Source organism: Panicum virgatum, chromosome 5K (genome assembly GCF_016808335.1).
Source record: "Panicum virgatum strain AP13 chromosome 5K, P.virgatum_v5, whole genome shotgun sequence".
In the NCBI taxonomy this organism is placed as follows: Eukaryota; Viridiplantae; Streptophyta; class Magnoliopsida; order Poales; family Poaceae; genus Panicum; species Panicum virgatum.
The window spans coordinates 3,796,402-3,821,636 of record NC_053140.1 but is presented as its reverse complement, the minus strand read 5'-3'; the positions used below and the strand labels follow the sequence as shown (position 1 = coordinate 3,821,636).

Genomic DNA, 25,235 nt, shown 5'->3' with positions numbered 1-25,235 from the left:
ACCTGACGGTCACGTTAGTGCCGGCTATACTCCCTAGCCGGCACTAAAGTGTCACCCCTAACGGTCAGCAGCCAAGTTAGTGCCGGCTGGAATTCCCAGCCGGCACTAACTTGGCACGGTGCAGGTTAGTGCCGGTTTAAGGTTTCAGCCGACACTAACCGACGACAGTTTGTGCCGGCTCAATTTACTGGCCGGCACTAAGTTGCCCCCTATATACTGGCTCCCCCTCTTCTTCTTCCCCAGCCCGACTCATCCATTTGGCCGAGCTTCTCCTCTCTCCCATGGCGTGTTCGAGGGGAGGTGCTGCCCATTTTCTCTAAAATTTGTGAGGATTTCACCCATCCAAGTGCACCAAAGGTTAGCAGCTTCTTCCACTTTCTTTCACGGTGTTTATTCTTTCATTTCATGCTTTCTAGGTAAAGTAAATAGTGATTTTAAGGTTGAGGAACAATGAGCATAATTTTTTAATTTGTTCATTAATTTGAGCAAAATGGAATTGATTTGTTGTGTTTTAGAGAAGGATTACTAGATAGTTTGAGTATGACACATTTAGATTAATTTTTTTTGAATTATTTCAAGGAGACATGTCTATATGTTATTATGCAAAATTTTAAGGATTTTAAGGATGTGGGAAAATGAACATGATTTATCAATTTGTTCATTAATTTGAGGAAGGTAGAATTATTTGTTGTTTTTTAGAGAAGGTTTACTATATAGTTTGACTATCACACATTTAGAATGATTTTTTCGAATTATTTCATGGTGACATGTGTATATGTTATTGTGCCAATTTATTTTGCTATTTACTTTAGGTTTACTAGATAGGTGGCCTATGACACATTTACAATTTTTTTCGAATTACTTCATAGTAACTTGTTTTGAGATATGTAGAATTGATTTTTGTTTTTATACGGTAATTAATTATAGATGGACCGGCAATGGATGCACGACAGCCGGAGCACCTCGGCGTGGATTCAGGGTTTAGATTCTTTTCTCAAGGCAGCAATGGCAAATAGGTCGCCAAAGGGTTTAATGTGTTGTCCATGCAGTGTTTGCGAAAATAAAAAGGAATTCCGGAAAAGAGATACTCTATGGAATCACCTGGCCTTGAATGGATTCATGAGTAACTATATCCTTTGGACCAAGCACGGCGAAGTTGGAGTTATGATGGAAGATAATGAAGAAGATGTCGATGATGATAACAACCTTCCAGATTGGGCATGGGTTCATGAAGCAGGTGGCTTTCAAGATGAACCAATGGACGAGGGTGAAGCAAATGTTGCACAATAGGAGCCACCTGACGAGTTAGGTCAGGCATTGCTTGATGCACAGAAAGACAGTGAGATTGTGAAGGAGGCATTAAAATTCGAGAAGATGTTGGAGGATCACAAAAGGTCGTTGTTCCCTAGTTGCAAACCGGAGCAAAAGAAGTTGGGTACCACGCTGGAGATGCTGAAATGGAAGGCAACTAATGGTGTCACCGATAAGGGGTTTGGTGAGCTATTAAAGATTGTAAAGAACATGTTTCCTAAGGGTAATGAACTGTCGTCAACAACATACGAAGCTAAAAAGATGGTTTGTCCTCTTGGATTGGACGTGCAAAAGATTCACGCATGTCCTAACGACTGCATCCTATATCGCGGCGAATACAAGAACTTGGAAGCTTGTCCTGTTTGTAGCGCATTGCGGTATAAGATCAGGCGAGATGATCCAGGTGATGTTGATATGCAGCCGGTAAAGAAGAGAGTTCCCGCAAAGTTGGTGTGGTACTTCCCTATAATACCACGTCTGAAGCGCTTTTTCAAAAACAAGGATAACGCTAAGTTGATGCGGTGGCACAAAGAAGACCGTAAGGAGGACCACATGATCAGACACCCAGCAGATGGGTCCCAGTGGAGAAACCTTAACCGAGAGTATCCTCAATTTGACAACGACCCAAGGAATATAAGATTTGCTCTAAGTGCGGATGGAATGAATCCGTACGGTGAGTTTGGCAGCGCTCATAGTACATGGCCCGTGACCCTATGTATGTTCAACCTTCCTCCTTGGTTGTGCCTGAAGCGTAAGTTCATCATGATGCCGGTGCTTATAGAAGGGCCAAAAGAACCTGGCAACGACATTGATGTGTTCCTGCAACCCTTGATGGATGATCTCTTACTACTCTGGAAAGAAGAAGGTGTACGTGTGTGGGATGAATATAAACAGGAGTCCTTCAACCTCCGAGCTTTGCTTTTTGTATGCATCAATGATTGGCCTACACTTGCAAAACTTTCGGGACAGTCGAACATGGGATACATGGCCTGCACCCACTGTTATGATGAGACCGATAGCATTTATTTGAAACACTGTAAGAAGTGCGTATACATGGGCCATCGCCGATTCTTTCCTACCGATCACCCCCTAAGAACCGAAGAGAAGCATTTCAAAGGAGAGCCCGAAACTCGTCCTAAGCCTCTGTTCCGTAATGGAAAGCGTGTGTTCTCGATGATCAAGGATGCGAATGTAGTATTTGGAAAGGGTCCCGGTAGCCAACCTGTTTCCAAGGATGACCAGGGACATGTTCCAATGTGGAAGAAGAAGTCTATATTGTGGAACCTACCTTATTGGCAAGTCTTACAGGTTCGCAACGCAATTAATGTGATGCATCTGTCGAAAAATCTTTGCGTGAACCTACTAGGCTTCCTGGGAGTGTATGGTAAGTCAAAAGACACATTGGAAGCAAGGCGCGACATGCAGCAGCTAGCTGGACGACAAGGCTTGCAACCTGAGAAGAGAGACAAATGATGCCACTATTTAAAACCTGCCAGCTATAATCTGAGCAAAGAGGAGAAGGAAAATATATTCGATTGCTTAAACAGTATCAAGGTCCCGTCTGGATACTCCTCAAATATACAGGGCATAATAAATGTGAAATAGAAGAAAATCCAAAACTTGAAGTCCTATGACTGCCACGTCCTGATGACACAATTACTTCCGGTTATACTGATGGGTGTTCTACCAGAAAATGTGAGATTGGCAGTTGTAAAGCTTTGTGCGTTCATGAATGAAATTTCGCAAAAAACAATTAATCCAAATAATCTAATAAAGCTGCAGAAAGACATTGTCGAATGTCTTGTCAGCTTCGAGATGGTCTTCCCACCTTCCTTCTTCAACATTATGACACACCTTCTAGTTCATATTGTGACAGCAATAATTATCTTAGGCCCTGTTTTTCTACACAATATGTTCCCTTTCGAGAGGTTCATGGCAGTATTGAAGAAGTACGTGCGTAAACGTTCTTGCCCAGAAGGATGCATTGCTAAGGGTTACGGAACAGAGGAGGTCATTGAGTTTTGCATTGACTATCTTCCTGATCTCAATCCGATTTGGCTCCCTGTGTCACACCATGAAGGGCGACTAAAGGGAAAAGGCACACTAGGAAAGAAATGTAATGTGAACATCCCTTGTAGTGAATTCAGCCAAGCGAACTTCACGGTTCTTCAGAATTCATCCAAGGTGGCTCCATATATTGACGAGCACATGAATATTATACAGTCTGAAAATCCACAGAAGAATCTTGCTTAGATTACACGCCAACATATAAAAACTTTTGATGGCTGGTTCAGACGAAAATTATTGGGCAACAACACAGTTGATCAAGAACTTCAATGGCTTGCTAGGGGACCATCAATCACCGTCCAGCAATACCAAGGGTACGAAATCAATGGGTATACATTTTACACGAGAGCTCAAGACAAAAAAAGCACCAATCAAAACAGTGGTGTCCGCATGTGTATAGTAAACAGTAATGGAGAAAAGAACAATTACTATGGTGTCATAGAGGAGATATGGGAACTTGAATATGGACCCATAGTTGTCCCTCTGTTTCGTTGCGAATGGGTGGCTGGAGGAGGCGTAACGATGGACCGGTATGGGATGACCATAGTTGACTTTAAAAAGATTGGATATAAAGATGAACCATTCGTTCTAGCCAAGGATGTGACACAAGTGTTCTATGTGAAGAACATGTCGAGCAAACCGAAGAAGAAGTCGGATAAGACGCCTGAAGCAGACAAGGCTGGAAATGAGCCGAAACGGCACATAGTTCTTCCAGGAAAAAGAAAAGTTATTGGAGTTGAGGATATTTCGGACAATTCGGAATATTATGACTAGATTGATGACCTTCCTCCATTCTCAGTTGACGTTGACCCCAGCATCCTCTTATCCAAAGAGGACATGCCGAAACATTTAGTGCCGGCTAGTAATACCAGCCGGCACTAAAGTGGTCTGGGCGGGCGTGACGTGGCAGCGCACGTTGGTGCCGGCCATAGTAGCCGGCACTAACGTGTTGTCACGTTAGTGCCGGCCATTTAGTGCCGGTCACAGGGAACGGCACTAACACGTCCTGTGACCGGCACTAATAAGCCATTCACCAACAGTGATTATGGAGGTGCTACGTCAAAAGGTAGCAATTATACGTTTTTCTATGTTGCACAAATGCTATTTGATGATTACAAGTATTTAAACGCAGATTATGCAAGGTGCTACAGGTGGATGTAGTTTTTGCTACTTCATCACCATTTGGAACTTATGTAGTTTACACATAGATCTAGATCAAACCTGTAACTGTCACCAATGGATAGAGATCAAATGAAACATATACATGACGGTAGCCATCAAGTGTCATGCTTTGGCGGGTAATATAGTTTTTCTCTTTTTTTTTTGTGTGGAAAGGGGTAATATACCTATTAACTAGCAGTGTCCAACCAAATGCAAACCTCACTGCTTAATAATAAACAAAGCATGCTACTTTTCAAGTTGGTTTCTGCTCCTTCCACTTGATTAGGAGTGCACGATCGCCTCCTTCCATTTTTCTTTACAGGGCTCATTTTGTTGGCGTTAGAACAAGTCTTTAACCAGCAATTACTCAATGAACACATATATTATTCTTTTGACACAAAATTGGTGTTACTATATTTGTATACAAACATACTTGCTTATGAACGTAACTTTGTATCACATAAATAAACTAAATTGATTAATTATATATTAAATCTTGCTTTGTTAAGAAAAAAAGAGATGGTATATATATGACATGCTGGGTAACTTTGAACCGTGAGTTGCTAGATCTCCTGGGGTCAAGTGTTAACGCCAACGTAACTATTTTTGTAGTGTTATGGGAGGATTTTCATTTCAAAATGGATCAAAACATGGAATGAAACTCATCATGCATCCAATTAATTAAGTGGCTGGCGTCGTTGCATCCTTTTGGCTCCAGTTGGAATTAATGGTAAGGGAATTGGCAAGCTTGACTTCGCCTCTAGCTTTAAGCTTTCTTTATTTTCTATAGAAGGATCATTATTGGATTATTAATTCTCTTGAAATAAAACTTCTTTCTTTTTCGTAGAGGATCGGAATTCCTCTTTGTTCTCTCGCTACTATTTGTCGTATGTCGTAGCTTTCGTGAATCTCGAGCAAACCCAAGGGGAACAAATAGACGGCATATTGATGGACGCCACGTTTTTTGAGGTGATATATAATAGCAGTAGTCAATTTCAGATAGCGAGACCACGAATGATCATTTTTATTGTATCATATGACAATCAACTATATATATGCAACTGCACATGGATTTCGTGCCGGAATTTTCAAGTAGAAAATTAGCTCAACGCATGGCAAATTCCATTACTACATGAACAACACGCAGGTAGGGCGAGCCAAGGTCCTAGCTAGTAGCAAGAGGGGCTTGGATTAGGTCGGCAAATAAAGAAGAATATTAGTACTAGTGCCCTAAGCTTCTATTAGACTAGTCACCTCAGTTTATTAAAAAAAAACTAGTCAGCCATACTAGGAGTGGTAAAGGGCTCTAATTTTAGCCTAGATAATCTAAGAGTTAGACTCTTATCTTATACAATTTTGATCTAAAAATATATAAGGGTTAAGCTGAATAGTGAAGAGAGAACTAGGATCGCGATCCGTTACCCCAAACCTAATCTCTCATAATATTATAGCTGATTATTGCCGAGTATCCAAACAAGTGTCAGGCGCAGGGCATCTCCCAGGGAATCATGCTCCTGCCTGCACTTGCTAGATGATGACACCCTTGGCGGGCGAAAACGAGGGGCAGGAGGCAGCCTCTAAAAAAATGTCATGATTCCCTGGGCCCTTGGCGGGCGAATATCCAATAAAATGTCATGAAGTATTTTTTTCCCAAGAGAGCATGATTCACAGGTTGATATCACCTAGCAAGCAACGAGCTTATCACAAAACCATGTGAGAGCTTATCAAAAGCCCGCTGGTTTTGACCACAGATCACCATATATTCTACCTTTTTATAATGTTCTGATGCTTTTATACGAGTGGCTGTTACGAGTACTTTAAACTTTTAGTTGTCTTGTTCTTGATTGCTCATCAGGACCAAAGGAAAAAAAGTTTTTTTTAATATTCGTTGGAGAAAGCAATGAGAGTTTTACCGTACGCAGCTGGGAGCCTGGGAGGCTGGTGGGCGGTTGAGGAAGCCAAGACGGATCGCACATAGTCTCCCGATAAAATGAAAAAAAAACAGCTGAAAAAAAGTTTGGGTGTTCTTCGATTCAGTAGCTGTCCACATCACGTGGCGGCGACTAAAGAACATGCGTGGTCGGCCGTGGCTTCTTCCGGTGGTGTCATGCATGTGGGGCGATGCAGAGCGCACGCGTTGGAAAAAAAATGTCACGAAATATTTGTTCCATTTATGTTCGTTCGTTCCGCTAAGAACAAGAAGAGGAAGAAGAGGAGGAGCAGGAGGAGGAAGACGAAGTTTTTTTTTTTGGCAGCCAATGGTGATGTGTGTGAATGCATGCCTTGGCGCTCAAGAAGGTTGTTCTAGATAGTTAGTTGGCCGCGTTGTGCGTTCAATCACAACGTAATAAGCCGCGTGGATTGGGGAAGGGGTAATGATGCATCAGGAAACCCGGAACTAGCACTAATTAATCACGGTCAAACATGCGTCAAAAACAACGTCCTCCGATCCTCCTCCCCGTGCGCAGTTTCGGCAGCATTTTGTTTCGAAATCATCAATAATCTAGTGCGTGTTCCGCTATTTACAATTTAAATGCAAGTGACCACCCCTTTTTCTTTTCCATGAATTTAATTTGGCAGAGATTAAAGAAACCATCACCACGTACTACTAGTAGCTTCTCCTAGCGTCTTGGAACCCAGGATGGCGCCTGATTTTTTTTATTCCAAATAATATTTTCCATTCTCATAATGCTAATAAAGCAGACAATCCGAATAATTATTGTCATTATGAAGCAGGCATGTGGGCCCGTGAGGCCGTGACGGCCACGGGCACGCGGCGTGCTGCCCAGGGCCCCGCAGCCACGCGTCACCCCGAAAGCAACGGCAATAACCTCCCGTTATTTTTGTGCCAACCCCAAGCCAATCACAGCCACAGCATGCTTAGCCAATAAAACGTCCCTCCAAAGCTCCAACCTGAAAGTGATGATGCTAATCTGCATGCGGGATAGTGGCCGATCCGGAAGGTCCAAATCGGCGAGCAAATGGACGGTGGAGAAGGAAAGATTGCAGAGAGAGAGAGTAAAGAAGTGGCCGGGGTTGCATCTCCATGTGTGGTTGATCTTGATCACGGTGTGCCGCTGTTCGGCCCTCTGCTATACAACAACAAGGTCTAGAATGTTGCATGCGTGATCATCATGCTCTAGAAACTGATTTTTCTTCCATGAAGAACCGTGTTTAGCAGCGGTGATCTAGAAGTACAAGAAAGAAAAAAGCATCAACATTTTTTTCTGGTCTGTGATCGTTTTGTCTTTGTGATGAGTTGAATCCCGTGCACCGGGTCTCTCGCCTCTCCGCGGCGGCTGATCCTTCTAGGTGACACGACATCTCTTTGACGCCAGCCGTCCGTACTGACCGTTTTGCCCTTCTCCTTCCAACTTGGTGGGTGGTGGGTCCCCGCGGCATGAGGGCCCGCGGGTCGATGTTAACAGCGTCCTGCGAGAAACAAAAGGAAAAGAAAAGCAGTGTTCCATTTATGCCCCTGGTTTGCGAAATGAAGAAATTTCAAGACACATGCCCATACCTTTTGTACTCGATGAGCATACGACCGAATTCTATTGCCTATATTTATGATGTAGGTAGGCATGACACATGCCCATAGTTTTCGTATTCAATGAGCCTTGCGTGAGCACCTTAGACCAAGCAGGAATTCTCCACTCCGAGTAAAAAGTAAAATTCACAGCAAAGGTCGACACGGTCGAAATATCTAGTGTTGCATAACCCTTCGATCTGCCAAGCTAGATCACGGGGATAATTCTTATACTCACATTGACAAGGTACAAGGTTAGTGTTGGAGAAAAGGGCTGGAAGATTATTGAGCTCGATGTTGGACACACCACGATAAACATACTTTATTACCATGCAAAACTTCACTAAACTGTGATTTAGTCTGGCCTTGTTTGAACTAGGGGTGGAAAGTAGGTATATGATTATCTTGTTTATCGAGTATGGTATTTAAAGCATCCATTGCATTTTGGCTAGATTATCCATTTTGTCTAGAACTGATAAACCACACTTAATCATATCTAACCGTGTCAATGTGTTGGTATTTATTTTTAAAAATTCTGCACTTAACCACATTTGCTCAATTCCACATATCCCTAAGAAACATGTTACACATTTTTTTTACCAGCGTAATCAATAATATTATACACAATGTCTTGCCATTTCATCGTTCATGACATCCACTAACCAATCCTAATCGTAACAAAAAAATAGGAAAGGGGGACTTCTTTAATAAAATAAGTGTCATGCTAATGTACTAGGGGAATATTCCATTTTCTATAGGCGCCGGAACATTTCTTCCTCCCCAAACCGTACGGCACGCAAAGAAATGGCACATCCGCAAATAAACGGAAACCCCAGCCCCTCCTCCAAACCGCGAACCTCCTGTTCGCTCCCCTGCCCCCCCTCCGGTCCGCCTCCGTCGCCGTCGTCAAACGCGACGTTTAACGGCGGCGCTGGCCGCTAATCCAGCCCAAAGCGGATATATAAGCTCGCGCGGCATCCCCAGACGCCAAGAAGATCACCAGATTACTCGCATAAAGATTTAGATAGCCGCGCCATCGGACTGCAATTGTTGATCGCAGACCAGGCGGGCAAGAAGCTTTTCTTTGTATTCGCGGACACGGGCCCCCCTGCGATGGAAGCCGTCGGCGTCGCTCCTGCGCCCGTGGCGGCGCCGGTGAAGAAGAAGCTCCTTGACCTGGAGAAACCTTTCCCCGCCGCCGCGAACGGCGCGAAGGCGTCCCCGGCGGGGAAGTGGGCGATGAAGAAGAAGCTGGTGGGCGGCGACGCGGACTACGTCCTCGAGGACGTCCCACACCTCACGGATTACCTGCCCGAGCTCCCGGTGCGTGCGAGAGTCTCCCATGTTCTTGGTGTCTCACGTTGGGGTCAGTTGGTTTCCTGACGGTTAGTTCTCGGCGTGGAAAGCTTTTGACTCTTTTCGGTCTGTGCCATTTTTTCCTGGAAAAAGACGAGATATTGCTGCCTTTCTTGGTTTCTTTTGGTCTATCTTTGGTTCAGGGCATACTGATTCTAGTTTGGATTTGCTTTATCCCGTATTGATCTCATAGTAAAAGTGATTAGTTCGTCTGATGGAGTTTGCAGCATAGGGGGAATCAGCACCTGAAAGACTGAAATAGCATATCAACTTTTAGCTTTATGTTCACTGAATACTGATTTCATTGATGTTGTCGATCTGCAGACTTTCCCGAATCCCCTCCAAGACAATTCTGCGTATTCGGTCGTCAAGTAAGAATTCTCCTCATTTCGTGCTTCCATTCTACCGTTTCCATCCGAATTTGATTCTTATCCATCCAGACACGGATGTTCCAAAGCTGACCTTTCTTCCTACCACGTGTTCTCTCAGGCAGTATTTCGTCAACCTAGACGACACAGTCTCGCAAAAGGTGAGTTTTTTTTTGGCGAACAGTGAATTGAAGACTTCAGAGTGACTTTTCTTGGAGCTAATCTTGTGCATGACTGATTGCAGATTGTTGTTCATAAGACCAGTGCGAGGGGAACTCACTTCCGGCGTGCCGGGCCGCGGCAGAGGGTGTATTTCCAGTCCGATGAGGTGAACGCGGCCATTGTCACCTGCGGAGGCCTCTGCCCCGGGCTGAACACGGTCGTCCGCGAGCTTGTTTGCGGGTTATACGATATGTATGGTGTCACCAGCGTTGTTGGCATAGAGGTGAGGAGCTTTAAAGTGGCTGTCTTGTGCAAACATTTTAATTCTTTCGCATGTGGAAGTTACAATGCTCCTAATAAGATTTTTAGGTGTATCTAACTGCTTTGTTGCGATGCTAACAATGTTCACTAGTTAATTTGCCCCATTTTTGAACTGCTTATTTTGTTGGATTAGCTAAGGTTTCAATTATTGACTGTAACCTGTTGTCACTGCCCATGATGTTCTTGTTTAATATCGTATGAAAATAATACTTGTCAACATTTAGATCTGTCTTATTTCATTTTTTTCTGTACTAATTATGTGTGTGATATGTAGGGTGGATACAAGGGGTTTTATTCTAAAAATACTATTCCATTGACACCGAAATCGGTGAACGACATCCACAAGAGAGGCGGGACTGTCCTTGGAACTTCAAGAGGAGGGCATGACACTGCCAAAATTGTCGATTGTCTTCAGGACCGTGGTATTAACCAGGTTTATATTATTGGAGGTGATGGTACTCAGAAAGGTGCCTCTGTAATTTATGAGGTAATACAGGCATGCAGATCATTCTGGAAATTGCTTGTCCGATGCCAAATGCATTGTGTGACTCAGAACTTTTGAAACATGATTTCAGGAAGTCCATAGACGGGGCCTCAAATGTTCTGTTGTTGGTATCCCCAAGACCATCGATAATGACATCGCGGTATTTTCTAGTGGCCCTGCATCTCTTTAAAAAATAGCAATTCATTGTTCATACCTGAGTATAACTTGATGTTGAATTGCTTACACAGGTGATTGACAAGTCTTTTGGATTTGACACTGCCGTGGAGGAGGCCCAAAGAGCCATAAATGCTGCTCATGTCGAGGCTGAAAGTGCAGAAAACGGCATTGGTGTTGTGAAGCTAATGGGCCGCAACAGTGGTATGTTTATCTTATTATGCAAACTTGCTGCAACTTTTTGTGTCAATTCCTGCATATTTTGCAGCATTTGGTTATAAGTTACTAAAGGGCTGTAAATTCTACTGATGCAGGGTTTATTGCAATGTACGCTACTCTAGCCAGTCGCGATGTGGTATGCTCATATCAGTCTGTTAATTCATCTCATATTTCAACTTGAGAATAAATATAGAGTTAAGTGGCTGACCACTTCATTCTACTTGTTACCTCAGGATTGTTGTTTAATCCCAGAGTCACCCTTCTACCTTGAAGGGAAGGGAGGGCTCCTTGAGTTCATCGAGAGACGGCTCAAGGACAATGGTCATATGGTCATTGTAGTGGCCGAGGGTGCTGGGCAGGATCTTATCGCGAAAAGCATGAATTTTGTGGACACTCAGGATGCTTCTGGAAATAAGCTGCTTCTGGATGTTGGCCTTTGGCTATCCCAGAAGATAAAGGTCAGATTTGTGGTCCAAGTCTTCATTTCCTTGTCAATGTGGGGACAGACAATGCTATCTGCTTCTTTAACCCATCAAGCATTCTATCATAAAAGGACAACTCCCCATTTTCTGTAGTTTTGAACAAAGAGAGTTCTTCTGGGGAACTTAGTGTGATGTAGAATTGAATGCTGTCATGTTTCTCTGTCCTTTTCTTGAGCTAGAACAATGGTGTGCCTGATCAGTTATCACATTCCATTACTGAATTCATATCCTTTCTCTGCCGTGCAGGATCATTTCAAGAAGAAGCCCCACTTCCCCATAACTCTCAAATACATCGACCCGACTTACATGATCCGTGCTGTCAAATCAAACGCATCCGACAACGTCTACTGCACCCTGCTGGCTCACAGCGCCCTCCATGGCGCCATGGCGGGGTACACTGGCTTCACCGTCGCCCCGGTCAACGGCAGACATGCCTACATCCCATTCTATGTAAGTCCAGGACCTTCTGTCCAATCGAGGTCGGCTCCTGAACACCACTTGTGCAGGTAGCCTGAAACTTATACAATATTTTGCAGAGGATCACCGAGAAGCAGAACAAGGTGGTGATCACGGACCGGATGTGGGCAAGGGTGCTGTGCTCAACGAACCAGCCCTGCTTCCTGAGCCACGAGGACGTGGAGAACATGAAGCACGACGACGACGAGCATCACCTGCACAACACGCAGCTCTTGGAAGATGAGAGCTCGCCGATGAAGAACTCGGCCAAGTGCAATGGGTCAGCAGCAGGAGTGTGAGGGGCAAAAAGAGTATGCCGAGTATTACGCATGTAATTATAGATGATCATTTTTACCTTCTTTTCTGATTTTGGTTTTGGGTGCTGGCGTTGTAGAGAGACCACTACGATAGAATTGAATCTACTGTGAGCATTTCGTAATAACATGCTTCACCACAGTAAGCTCAGTTTTGTTGGTGAATGGGCTAATAGTGTTGTATGCCTTCCTGGATCAAGGTTATGGTGCATACGGATCAAAAATTATATAACTTGAGCTCTCTACATGAATTATGTTGTTTATGAACGATATTTTGTTAAAATGTCATCCAGGTTCAAAGTGCCCAGAAACACCCATAAGATATTGACTTGCTAATACAAGATCTCCACCACGACATGCCATATCAACAATCATAGAGGTCTGATGAGAACTTTGAACCTAGATGACACATTTAGCGAGTTTAAGGAACTGAGTATGCATTTGCAAAGTTTTCAAGAACCATCCGTGTATTTCTTCAAGAACCACAACCATGCTTAGTTCATAACTGGGCGTGCAAGATTTTTTGAACCAACTGGACTCTCGCATCAGACGTCAAATTTTCGTCAGAACAGATATTCATATAGCCAAGTAAGAAGATTGTTCAACAGGAATGCTACAAATAGTACAGGGCATTTGCCGTATGAGATCACGGCCCCATGGCACATACACACTCTAATCCACATTGCTTGGAATTTCCGTTGAGCTACACAGCACTACAACATGTCTACAACTCGGGGTGGGTGGGAAAGCTAGGACCATGGAAGCTCTAGTGGCAAGGCTGAAGCCATAGCACAAACAAGTAAAGAATCTCACTCCCCTCGAATTGGGGAGAGTGGAGGGCGCCGCAGTGATCCGCCAGTGTCCTAGCCTCTGTACACGCCGGAGGGGTCAGCGTTCTGGACAATCCACGGGTGCTCAAGGACTTTGTGAAGAGGGAGCCGGTGAGCCGAGCTCTTTACAAGCATCTGCACAGAAAATTTCGTGAAATCCAAGGGAGGTTCTGGCTATCTGAATCTGAACACAACCATTTTATGGTCGTCATCAAGGTTGGGAAAAATTTTAGACGGTAACCTCTTACCTGAGAAATGAGGTCCTTCGCAGCAGGTGAAACGAATGGTTTCAACGGGAACTTCAGGTCAACTTTCACTATCCTGTATCCAAGTAAATGTGACAGATTCAGAAACAGCAGTTGCTTCAAGTCACAAACGGGAAGGTTGAGGACTGGTATGATATACAAAATCTATGATCAAATAATTCATGGAGTTGTGCAGAACTGCTAATGAGAGAGAAGAAATCATGGATCTAGAAGCATGTGGAGCAGCGATGATCAATACAGCACTTATCAGAGTATTACTCAAAACCAGAAGAAGTTTTAGGAACATTGGACTAAGGGAGAAGCACATATAAAGAAGTTAGTGACAAAATCGCTGCATATTAGATTCAGAGCTGTGGAGTTACCTTCGGTATGTCTCTGAGTGCTCTTTGGCTTCAAAAGGTGGGACCCCATAAAGAAACTCATAGCACAGTATACCCAAGCTCCAGATGTCAACATGATAGTCATGCTCTGTCTTCTCAACTGGATAAATGACAACAGGTCTTAGGAGCCAAGGAAATCAAGCTAGGCCACTAGAAATCATGAATCAATTTATAAAAGGAAAATGGTTGGCAAAGTACCCATTTCAGGAGGCAGGTAATCTAGAGTTCCGCACATTGTCCGCCTTCGGTTGAAGGTGTGGACAGACCAGCCAAAGTCTGCAATTTTCAGCTCGCCCTGTTCAATGAAAGCACACAACAATTTTAAGTATCCAGATCATACATTCCCAGGTCAGCAGGACCAAAAACCATCCCTAATATAAGTACCTGTGCTCCAATCAAAAGATTCTCTGGTTTAATGTCCCTATGGATGACATGTTTCCCATGAAGGTAGATCAGGGCTCTTGCGAGTGATGCAATATACTAAAAAAAAAGGAAATCTCCATTACTACTTCATTGGAAGTAAAGATGGGTTGCAGATAATTCACCAAGTAAATGTGTGGAGCATCAACTTACAGTTGCAGAGCGCCTCTCAGAAAAGTGTTTGCATCTTGTCAACTCCTTATAAAGTTCTCCCTTGGCAGCATATTCCAAGATCAGGTAAACACGAGTCTGCGGATTCAGTATCACAGACAAATGATGATGAATCTGGCATACAAATGAAGCCATGGGTACCTCCATATTAGAAATGTGTATGTTTTACCTGATCGTAGAAATATCCATAAAGGCGAAGGATATTGGCATGACGAAGATGACTCTGAATCTCCACTTCACGGCGCAGCTGATGTTCCACCTGGGATTGTTTGAGTTGGCTCTTGAAAAGAACTTTCAGAGCGACAATCTTATTACTCTGTTCCATAAATGCAAATACTGTAAGCCCTTGCTGCGCACTAGGATGATTAACCAAAGAATACAAATGGCAAAAACATACTAAAGTATACATTTCCAGTGTTCACATTCAGCATGTTTAACGCGGGCAAATTAAGGGCCAGATGAACAGATCATTAGTCTCAAGGGTACACATAATGGTTCTCCGGTCTCCCATCTCAAAAGGTCACGGCATAATGAAAAGTTGCATTAACCATATTTGCTCGATTCGTATTTTATCACGCAGCATGAGAATTTCTACCGCAAAGTATTACATACAACATTCATGATGGCAAATATTATGTTCCTGAACTTGGATTAAAAAACAACTGAAACATGTAGATAAGCATTTTTGTGCTTATAAACGAACAAGTACATCTGAGTTCTGACCATAACATTAGCTACGGTGGTAATATTTGCTGACTATACCCCAGTTAGTAGATGACCACGTGTTACAACACTGAGCTCATAAACTCCCAGCAATCTCAGTTCAGCAAACGATTTGCTTAATTTAGATACCAAATGACAAGTAAACAGAAGAAGGGTTAAGCATCTTGTTTACCCTCTTTTCTCTGGCCAAATAAACATGGCCAAACTTGCCCCTCCCAAGTGGTTTGCCAACTTCAAAATCGGACAATACCCACCTCTTCTCCTCGTTTGCATGGGTTGAAGCCTGCAAACGGAAACAAAATGCGTCATTACCTTCCTGCACTGCAGCCTGCAGGAGTTTATAGAACAGATACAAAGCTTGCGACCACTACCACAGTACCCGGAAGGTGCAAATGCTAACCAAGCAAATCATCAGCAGAAGCTGAAATAGTCATGAATCCTTGTTTGCAAAATCACCCAAATGGAGCGAAACTTAGGGACAACCAGACCAAGCACGAAATGAAGAGGTAAAATTCTAACCCAAGGCTCTCATGAACCTCAAACTCAGACGACCAAAAACGAGAGGTTTATTTATTCACTTCATTGACGCTGCAAGCCTGTAACCAACCAAGCAAAGGGGGGCGCAAATGTTGGCACGAATGGAGGTCAAACCCTAACCATGACTGCGCAAAAGGGTCTCGGGAAAATGGACTGGGCAACTAATAAAAGCAGCGATATCTTAATACAAGCATCCTGCTGCTGAATATTACCACCCACGAAAATAAGGACCTTGACCCTGCCGGCTGCCGCGTCCACAGCCTACAGCACCCACGAAAAGGGGGCAAAAAAGATGGGGAAAATCCCCTGGATTTGGCGGACCGGGAGACCAAATCCCCACCAATTTGACCACGAACACGACGATAATCGGCCGTCACGAGGCTACCAGCACGCGAATCGCTCGCCGAATCCCACGAATCGACCCACCGAATCCCACGACGACCCCCCGAATCCCCCCACGACAACCGCAGCGGGATCCGAGCAGGGAGGAGGAAGGGGGCGGCGAGGAGGCGGAGCGGCTTACTCTGTCCTCGCTGCCGCGCAGCTCGGTGGCGACCGCCATGGCTGGAGCAGCGGGGTGCGGGCGGGGCGGAGGGGAGGGGAGCGCCGAGGCGGGTTTGGAATTGGGGCCGGCCGATCTGGGGGGGACTCGGACACGGGGGCTTTTAAGATTTCGGCGGAGAGCGCAACGGTCGAATCCTTCGCTCGCCTCGACTCGCCTCGCCTCGCTGGCCGCTGGCTACTGTACGCTGCGCGTGCCGCTCACGTGCGGGGCCGCGAGCCGTTGTTCGGAGGAGTCCGGTCGAAGGCTTCTGCCTCGGTTGACACTTGACACGGGGTTGGACCGGGCTTGCATCTAAGGCCGCCGAGTTGAATGATGGGCTTCGCGGGCTAAGAGTGGGCTGGGCTGTTAAATTTTCTGGGGTCACCGTTGGATTTCCTTAAAAAAAACACGATCGTCCTCTAAAAATAATTAAAAAAAATAATTAAAAAAAACACGATCATGGAGGCATTGGCAAAATTGAATTTTTGGAATGGATGCAACACATAAATCTCCGTGCATGCATGCGCAGACTCTCTTTTTTCTATGGTAGCTGGAGAAAGTCGCCAACCATTTCTTTACAGTCTTTCTACACATGCAACCTACTCCTACATGGACAACCCATTTACACAAGTGAAGCATTTCTCTTGACTCTCACCATTACCTCTTTGCAACACAGATTCAATCATTGGCTCAAGTCATCCTTGAGAAAAACTATATACTACACTGACACAAGTGGAACAAGCTTATAGCCATTAGCCGAGTTCATGACGCTTCAGAAAGCAACAACACATCGTTAGCAAGTGTGTACTAGACGACGACCACTGATGCATCCAGCATCACCCGGAAAACCAGTATAAATGTATAATACCCACACATTAAACAAAGCGCAACTTGTTCGCAGACATGATGAATACGTGTTTATATACTCGCGGCCTGTACTGCACTGTATTGTGTATATATTACATATACTACATCTACATGTAGCTAGGCCTGGAATCTGTGCAAATATAGGTCCTGTTTAGTTCTCAAAAAAATTCGTACACTACCTGTCACATCAAATTTTTAACACATCCATGGAGCATTAAATACAGTTAAAAAAATTAACTAATTACACAGTCTAACTGATTATCACGAGATGATGAATCTTTTAAGTCTAATTAGTCCATGATTGGACATTATTTGTCAAGTAACAAAGAAATGTGCTACATTATCCAAATTCAATTTTTTTTCACCAATTAAACACACCCCATAGTAGCACATTGCACGCGGCAAGACGCTACTGATGAACCAGTTATCCCGCATTCTCGCGCGTAAGGACAGTCCCAATGCAAACTCCACTCATAGAGTCTAAGCCTCAAAGACTCCATCATAAGAAACTATACTTTTCAATGTAAAGTGTGTTACTTTGGTTTATATGGTCCACTTGTCTCTCTCACATTCATTCTTGATTTGCGTGAAGACTTGGAGTCTCGATTTCTCCTCCTCTCTTTTCCATAAATATACTGTCACATCAGTAAAATAAATAGGAGGTAATGACACCGCGGAACCGATCCGCGATCAGATTAAGAAATCGTCGCCCTCGGGCCTCGGGCCTCGCGCCTTATCATTTGGGAGGCCAAGCCAGACAAGCAGCCAAGCCAATAGCCAAAGCAGGCTCCGGCTGGTGATTTAAATCTATTCTCCCACGGACAAGCTAAGTACAGGGAAGCAGAGCTCCCTGTCGTCTTTGGGACGCTCCGGATCACCATCATCATTGACTTGATTTACGCAGTTTTTTTAATTTTTTGTGATCGGAATTCTATCGGAAAAAAAGGAACAATTTTGCTGCAGAGATGCATTGTTAATTTCTGATGAAGAAAAACAAAGGTTCACAGTTGACTGAGGGTGCCAGATTCTTCTCCAGTTTTATCCCCCGCCGGCATGGTTGAAGTACATTGTTTTTTGGATAGACGTCGCCACAAAGTCTATCCTAAGCTGAACCACAACAATAACTTAGGCCAAAAGCCGTGTTGCCTGAAGTCTAATGTTCAGATAGAAGACAACCTCTGCGTTTTAGTAGAAGCTACAATCCATTGTATATCCTCTCAAAAAGAAAACAATCCATTGTATGCAGATGCAACAAGTCAACATTTCCAGCCCAGCCCCTTTTTCTTATCTGCTTTGAGATCCGTGCTCCGGCACTCTTGGGCTCTCGTACTGTATGATGCCAGAGCCCACACCACAGAGGTTCACAGGCGTCGGTCACAGTTTGGGGCAGATCGAAGCCTTGATCCCGGCAGTATAGAACCCTAGGAGGACAAGTCCAGAACGCCAAGATGCGTGCAAATCAAGGTCCATGTTCATCGGTACGGCCAGTCTTTGACTAGATCGAAAGCTACGCGCATGTCGACTTAGGAGCGGGTCTCTACCAAAGAAATGTGGCGTCGCTTTCTCGTGCGGGAATATTCAGAAAACCGGCGTCATGACAGGAGCCCGGGCGGTGGAACCTCGCTGTCAGGCCCAGCAAGTCCGCTCAGTCTCCCTTGCAGACTTGCAGCAGTCTTGTTTAATTAAGTGTTGACACTGGGCTAATTCAAAGGCAGGCGCCTCCTCCTGGCCCGTTTGTGCTCCCCGGCCGTGTGATTCATGCGCGACGTGACCTGTCTAGCTTAACGGGGCGATGAGCTGGAGCGGATATGATCACGGGGGTTTTGGAAGGAACGGCAGGATTGCAAGCTCTTGAGTGGATGTGATTTGGGAAGGTTTGGTGTCCAACTGTTTGGGCGACAAGTCGATGGAACTCTGTCTCGTGATGAGCCTTTGTTTCTTCCCCTTTTGCTTTCTTTTCCGCCGGCTCCGTTCTCAAGTCTCAGAACAAGCTGGGAAAGTGAGGGTTTGCTTCAAAAGAAAAAAAAATGAGGGTTTGCTGTTCTTGACAAAGGAAGTGGAGGAGAAATCGGTAACCGTAATGCTTATCCTTTGTCAGTTGTCACCGATGATTGAGGGAATATGGTAGCACGGGGAGTACTTGAACATGCTTTTATTTTTACAGTGACAGGCTTGTGCGGCTTTGGCTTAGGCAAAGGTCAGGAATTCAGGATGCTCTGCGGCTGCGGCCTTCTTGCGAATGATTCTCTGACACGCTCGCAACGGTCGGCCACACGCAGCATCATCTTCTGGTTCTCCAACGCATCGATTCTCATGCCTGTTCAACTAGAATTGTTTCTCAAGAACTGTTGGCGAATTCTATCTATTTGGCAAAGTGAACTTCTGTTTACCACAGGTAAAACGGGTTAGGATCCTTATACCGTAATAAAAACTGAATATAAGAACATGACCTTTCCAGGTCTTTGGTGGTGGGTAATTTCCCGTTGCTTATGTCAGCTGATGCAAACATAGCTCCGTGATCGATCACGCCAGAGCCTGCTAATTAGGATAAGCCCTCATCAAGATCTTGTTTAATCAACCTCATCAGAGCTTCCTCTGTCCCTTTGCGCGGACCCCCACCCCACGTCCATCCAGTTTTGTTCTCCGGTGGGCCCATCGCTGTCCTTTCCTCCAGATTTTCTGTTTCCCTTCTGTTTCGTCCCTAGGAGGGGACAGAGAGAAGACACACATCTTGTCATCTTATCATCATCATCAACACCAAGGACAAGCGAATCTTCATACTGACGATGAACTGAACAGTGATCTTTAGCTAGCAGTCTAGTCGCGCCGTCCGGCGTGCAAATTTCGTGCTAAGGAATTGGCACGGGCATTCACTGATTCAAACATGCTGATGTCTACGCATCACAAATATTAGACAGAGCACAGCAGCAGCAACAGTAACCATTTTGCAGCAGGGTTTCCAATCGAGCGTGCACAGGAGCCGGAATGACAAGATTCAATGTAGTGGAGATGAGTTCGTCAGACAGGCAGCTTCTCCGGCACAAGATATGAACAATCTCTTCTGGCAGGTACTGTTCCAGATTTCCACAAGCAAACGAGATTGGGAGAAAGGACACTAAGGCTCTGTTTAGATCACAACCCGTAAACCCCGTAAACGCAAAAAAAAACATTACATCGAATGTTTCGACACATGCATGGAGTACTAAATGAAGTTTATTTACAAAACTTTTTGCATGGATGGGCTGTAAATCGCGAGACGAATCTAATGAGCCTACTTAATCCATAATTTGTAATAGTGATGCTACAGTAACCATCCGCTAATTATGAATTAATTAGCATCATTAGATTCGTCTCATGATTTACAATCCATCTGTGTAAAAAAATTTTGTAAATAGACTTCATTTAGTATTTCAAATTAGCAAGATTCTATCGCAAATTTTTTTTGCAAAACATCTAAACACGGCAATGTGGGTATGAGTATGATGCCCGGCGTGGGAAAACTGAAAAATCTCTGAAAGCCATCACTCATGCACAGACTAGACACCAAATTCAGACGCAAAGCAAGAGCAATATTTTTCAATTATACATCAAGGCATATAATTATCAAGACATTGTAAACCTGATGAACTGAACCCACAACAGCTTGTCTTTTCAAGTTGGGGACATTTTAAAGTGAAGCGAGGATGAAAAATTCGAAGCACAGAAGTTAGTAACCACGAAAGAACATACATTTTTTTTTCCAGAATTTCGCTAGAACGCGCCAGATGGCAACACAAGCAACCGAAATGAGCACCGCATTTGAAACTTTGAGCGACGGCTATTTTCTTTTTCTTTCCAGATGGCAGCTGAATTGTTCAGCCAGAAAGTTCTCATGGCGACAAGACGCGAGGTGCATGCGTCAGATAATCGAAGCGATCCCAAGAACACATGCGCATGTTACTACCGATCCTACCGCTACTGTGGTTTGAACGCCGGTGAAGCTATACCAGCGACAAGCTCGGGTCGAGAGGGTAGTAGTAGCCGCCGGGGAGCTGGAGGTGGTCGTCGGCGGCGCCGAGGCCGGAGCCCGCGCAGAAGTCCAGGAGGAACGACCCCTCGCCGCCGCCCGCAGCACCGTTGTCCGCCGACCAGTTGGACGCCGACGACGCCGCGGAGGCCGAGGTGGAGCCGTCGGCCGCGGCGAACGGGTCGTCCCGGAACGCCGCCGGCGCCAGGAAGTCGTCGCAGGTGTACATCTCGGTCTTCACGGTCGGGATGGCGAGCAACGGGAACAGCGATGACGCGTGCGTGGCGACGGTGGCCGCGGCCGCCGCAGGTGTCGAGGCCGGCGCCGCCGGTAGCCGCGGAACGGATGGCGGGGAGCGGGTGGAGACGATGCCGGCTGTGGCCGCGGCGGCGAGGAGGCGCTTCTTGAGCTTGGTGTTCCAGTAGTTCTTGACGTCGTTGTCCGTTCTCCCCTCCAGCTGCGAGGCGATCAGCGACCACCTGCGTGCCCGTTGGTCAAAGATATGGCATGGCAAGGAAACGATCGAGAACCTCCATTCGGTGCTTGCTTGTTGATCGGTCATAGGTGAGAGGACGGAGGAGCGCGACTCACTTGCTACCAAGCTGGGTGTAGAGGGAGAGGATGACGGCGTCCTCCTCGTCGGTGAAGCCGCCGTGGCGGATGTCCGGGCGGAGGTAGTTGAGCCAGCGAAGCCTGCAACTCTTGCCGCACCTCTTGAGCCCTGCGGCCGGCCGGCCGGCGGCGCACGCACGCACCAGTCAGTCGAGATCACTAGCATGCATGGTGCTATACATAGTACACGGTAGGATCGATCAGGTAGCTCACCGGCTTTCTTGGGCATGGAGATCCAGTTGCCGCCGCTGCCGTGGCGCTGGACGTAGCTGCGCAGCGCCTCGTCCTCCTCCGGCGACCAGGGGCCCCGCTTCACGGCGACCCTGTCGCAGCACGGCGTCCTACCCATGGGCACGCGCCCGTCCTGCGTGCTCCCTCCTCCTACGCGCGAGAGCAAGAGGGAGAGGACGAGGAGAAGAGAGGACACGGCTGGGAGAGTGGGGGAGAGGACCCGGCTGTTGTGCTGGGGGAGCAGGAGCCAGGTGGTACTTGTACCTGTCCTTGCATTGTGGGTTTGTGGTTGGATGCAGCCATCCATTGGCCTCTCTCGTTCTCTACTGCAGGAACGCAACCAGAGTCTTTCAAAAATGGTGGTGCTTGGACAAACGGGGGTGAAAGCTGAAACTGAAAGGCACCGGGGAAAAGACGTGTGGACTGACCGATCCTGCAGCGTGGTTTCCCATCCCGAAATTGGTTCCCCTTTCTTCCCCCTTGTCGGCCTGCCTGGGCAGTTTCTGCCGTTTTTCACAGCACCCTTTTTGCAGTTGCAGGTTGCAGCCCTCTGCTGGGCTATCAGGAGTTCAGGATCAACTTTTGGCTGGCACAAGTATCACTCACATGATCACGCACACGGCACACTGGGGCTGCAACTCTTTATCCTTAATCTAAAAAAGTACTCAAAGAACACCAACAGCAGCAACGTTTCACTAATCGCTCCTTGATCCTGCTGGTCTGGATTCATGCTCAGTAGATCACCTCTCAGGCCTCACAGATGATCACACAGAGAGAGATAAATGGCAAGAAAAGCATCACTAGAGTAATCTTTAGTGTTGAATCCTTTGTAACAACCTCCCTTTTGGTTTTGTTGGAGGAGAAACTGGTACCAACGGCATGCAACTGCGAACCAGTCAGGAGGAGATAATACAAAAGCAAGCGAGAATAAAAGTGCTTTGGGGGGTATGGTTAAAGCATGGTGTGCGTGCATGTTTAGGGGGACCCTCGCACGGTCCAAGTCACGCCTGCAGTTTCAGTTTTTGCTCCTCACCCGGGCGGCAGGCGCAGGCACGGCGTGGCAGAAATGCCTGCTCCAAGTCGGAGAGCGCCCGGTACTCTCGTCATCGTCTGACCGCCTGGTCGCGGGCATATCCTTTCCTGCAGGCACGAACACGGCGCTGGCCCAGTTCCTTTTGGCTTCGCTCTCATCCTCGCAGAGCTTTGCCATTCCCCCATTCTTTAAAAACAGAGCTACTACACAGGAATTCCCCAGGAACACCCTGCAGTTCACGGCTTCATGCAGACTTGCCATGCTGTAATGAATCATGAGATGGTCCCGGGTCCCAACAGAACAAGCAACTTTTAGCAGAGAATTACCAAAAATCAACTGATCAGGTATAGGTGAGCCTTTTTTTTTTACAGACAGACTTTTTTTTTATATAGATGGAGGTGATTCAGTGATTCTTCCAGCTACGGCTTATGGAGATGATTGCTTGGATCTTAAAAGAAGAAGAAAAAACTTTTTCTGCCAAATGATTACAGCCCCGTAGACAGTCTGTAGTAAGGCAGTTCTTGAAGCTTTCCGGTGTTGGTGCCCATCATTAGAGGCACCGCTCATCCGATTTGGTCTGGATTAGAGCCCATCGTTGTCGCCACTGTCTGTCTGTGATCTCCAAAGGGGACAAAAGTCGGTAGAACTGTTTACGACTGTCTGTTTGTGCGCAAGACGAACGGAGGGGGTAGGATAAGGAAAATAGTAATATGTTTTGTTTTGTTTTGTTTTTTTGCAGGGCAGACGATTAAGAATCAGTGCGCAAGAGCCGCAACCGAGGGCCCTGATCGTGTCATGACCTGGGCTTTCGTGGCCCGAAAGAACTCCCCGGCCCCGAGGGCCGAGGCGGCTCGTGGGTCATCCTCTTCCCAGATTCAGAGCGGGCCGCATTCCCTTGTGCTGGGCCTATCCTAGGCCTGGCCGTCAACTTGCGTTCTCAGGCCTTGGGAGGCTGTTGCCTTCTCCAGGCTCTAGTGTTCCGCATTTGGTTTTTGCGGTAAAAAATTACTGGGCTTTGCCTGTCTTGTTTCCCCTTGGCCCTTGTTCCCTTTGCTCGCCCAAGCATGCATCGAAGCAGAAGAAATCCGGAAATTCTATATATTTTCCAGAAATTTTTTTCTTCCCCATCTTCCAATATTTAAGATTGGTGCAAACTATCTCGAGTATTAGATCCCCTCAATCCTAATCTTCTTCTTCCTTATTTCCTCACCATGCGCCGCCGCCGCCCTTGACCTCGCAATCCGCCTGCTACACCACCGCCCAACCCGCCGGAGTTGCTGCGCGCGGGATGCTGCCGCCTCTGCTGCTGCGTGCTGCAGCCGCCGCCGTTGCCTGCTGCGCGACACTGCCGGCGCAGCAGCTGCGCGCGCGATGCTGCCGCCACCGCTGTTGGCTGCTGCTGTGCTGCGGCCGCCACCGTTGCGTGCTGCGCGACACTGCCGGCGCAGCTTCTGCGTGCCGGCCCCGCGCACGCCGCGGCCGGAGAGAAATGCCAAACTCGTCGGAGAAGAAACCTGTTCAACATTTCTATTTTACTATTCTCAACATTTTATATTTTCAGTTTCAACCTTTTCTCTTCACATTTTCGACATTTTGAAAGCCAATTGTTGAACATGTTTAATAAAATGTTGAATCAATTCTATTAAAATGTTGAACATATTTATAGCAGATAATTGAGTTAAATTGGGCTTTAAAGATGAATATCTTATCTATCTTCCAAAAGATAGATAGGAGCCTCCAAATAAATCTGGGAGCAAGGACTATCCTTTTGTTCAAATTGGTTGTTAAATTGGTCGTAGTAGAGTACAAGGTCTACTACTAGTAGATGCTTGCTTTGGTTTTCAGTTTTATCAGTAACCGCATCTTCACTTTGCTTCAATGCATGTGTTCTTGCCTTACTATACTGTTGGGCTTTACATTATGGCACGCAATTCCTAATGGCATATGTTCTTCTTGTAATTTCAGTTCAGGAATGTGTGGTGCTTACCTGAACTACAAGATATTTGAATAATCGTTCCTGTCAATGAAAAGTTTTTTTTAAGCAGCCATCATAGTATTGATAGAGAAGAGACTGTCAATGAAATGTTGATTACTGTAATAAGTGACTGGAGTGGCAGTTCCTAAGGATTGTGGAAGTGCTATGATCTAGGATATTAGATAGTCGTTTCCATTCATTACATTCATGTGGTGGCTTCTGAAGAAGTCAGTTTTGAA

The 25,235-nt window shown here is 45.8% G+C and overlaps 3 protein-coding genes across 3 annotated transcripts; 1 reads left to right on the top strand and 2 right to left on the bottom strand.

Annotated features, from left to right (window-relative positions):
- Positions 1 to 8,964: 8,964 nt before the first annotated feature.
- LOC120705727 (ATP-dependent 6-phosphofructokinase 6-like) lies at positions 8,965 to 12,652 on the top strand. The gene is made up of 11 exons (XM_039990219.1): positions 8,965 to 9,388; positions 9,746 to 9,792; positions 9,911 to 9,950; positions 10,034 to 10,234; positions 10,547 to 10,759; positions 10,848 to 10,916; positions 11,005 to 11,134; positions 11,245 to 11,285; positions 11,383 to 11,607; positions 11,878 to 12,081; positions 12,168 to 12,652. Exons 1-11 carry the CDS (start codon positions 9,179 to 9,181, stop codon positions 12,384 to 12,386), a joined length of 1,599 nt encoding a protein of 532 aa, XP_039846153.1. The 5' UTR covers positions 8,965 to 9,178; the 3' UTR covers positions 12,387 to 12,652.
- Positions 12,653 to 12,948: 296 nt separating this feature from the next.
- Positions 12,949 to 16,377, bottom strand: LOC120705730 (serine/threonine-protein kinase Aurora-2-like). Its single transcript, XM_039990222.1, has 9 exons — positions 16,252 to 16,377; positions 15,364 to 15,474; positions 14,638 to 14,784; positions 14,451 to 14,546; positions 14,262 to 14,357; positions 14,076 to 14,172; positions 13,860 to 13,977; positions 13,480 to 13,552; positions 12,949 to 13,366 (listed from the first exon to the last, which is right to left on the bottom strand). The coding sequence occupies exons 1-9, from the start codon at positions 16,288 to 16,290 to the stop codon at positions 13,265 to 13,267; spliced, it is 879 nt and encodes a 292-aa protein (XP_039846156.1). The 5' UTR covers positions 16,291 to 16,377; the 3' UTR covers positions 12,949 to 13,264.
- Positions 16,378 to 20,821: 4,444 nt separating this feature from the next.
- Positions 20,822 to 22,348, bottom strand: LOC120705729 (transcription factor MYB30-like). Its single transcript, XM_039990221.1, has 3 exons — positions 21,971 to 22,348; positions 21,737 to 21,866; positions 20,822 to 21,624 (listed from the first exon to the last, which is right to left on the bottom strand). Exons 1-3 carry the CDS (start codon positions 22,293 to 22,295, stop codon positions 21,120 to 21,122), a joined length of 960 nt encoding a protein of 319 aa, XP_039846155.1. The 5' UTR covers positions 22,296 to 22,348; the 3' UTR covers positions 20,822 to 21,119.
- Positions 22,349 to 25,235: the final 2,887 nt, after the last annotated feature.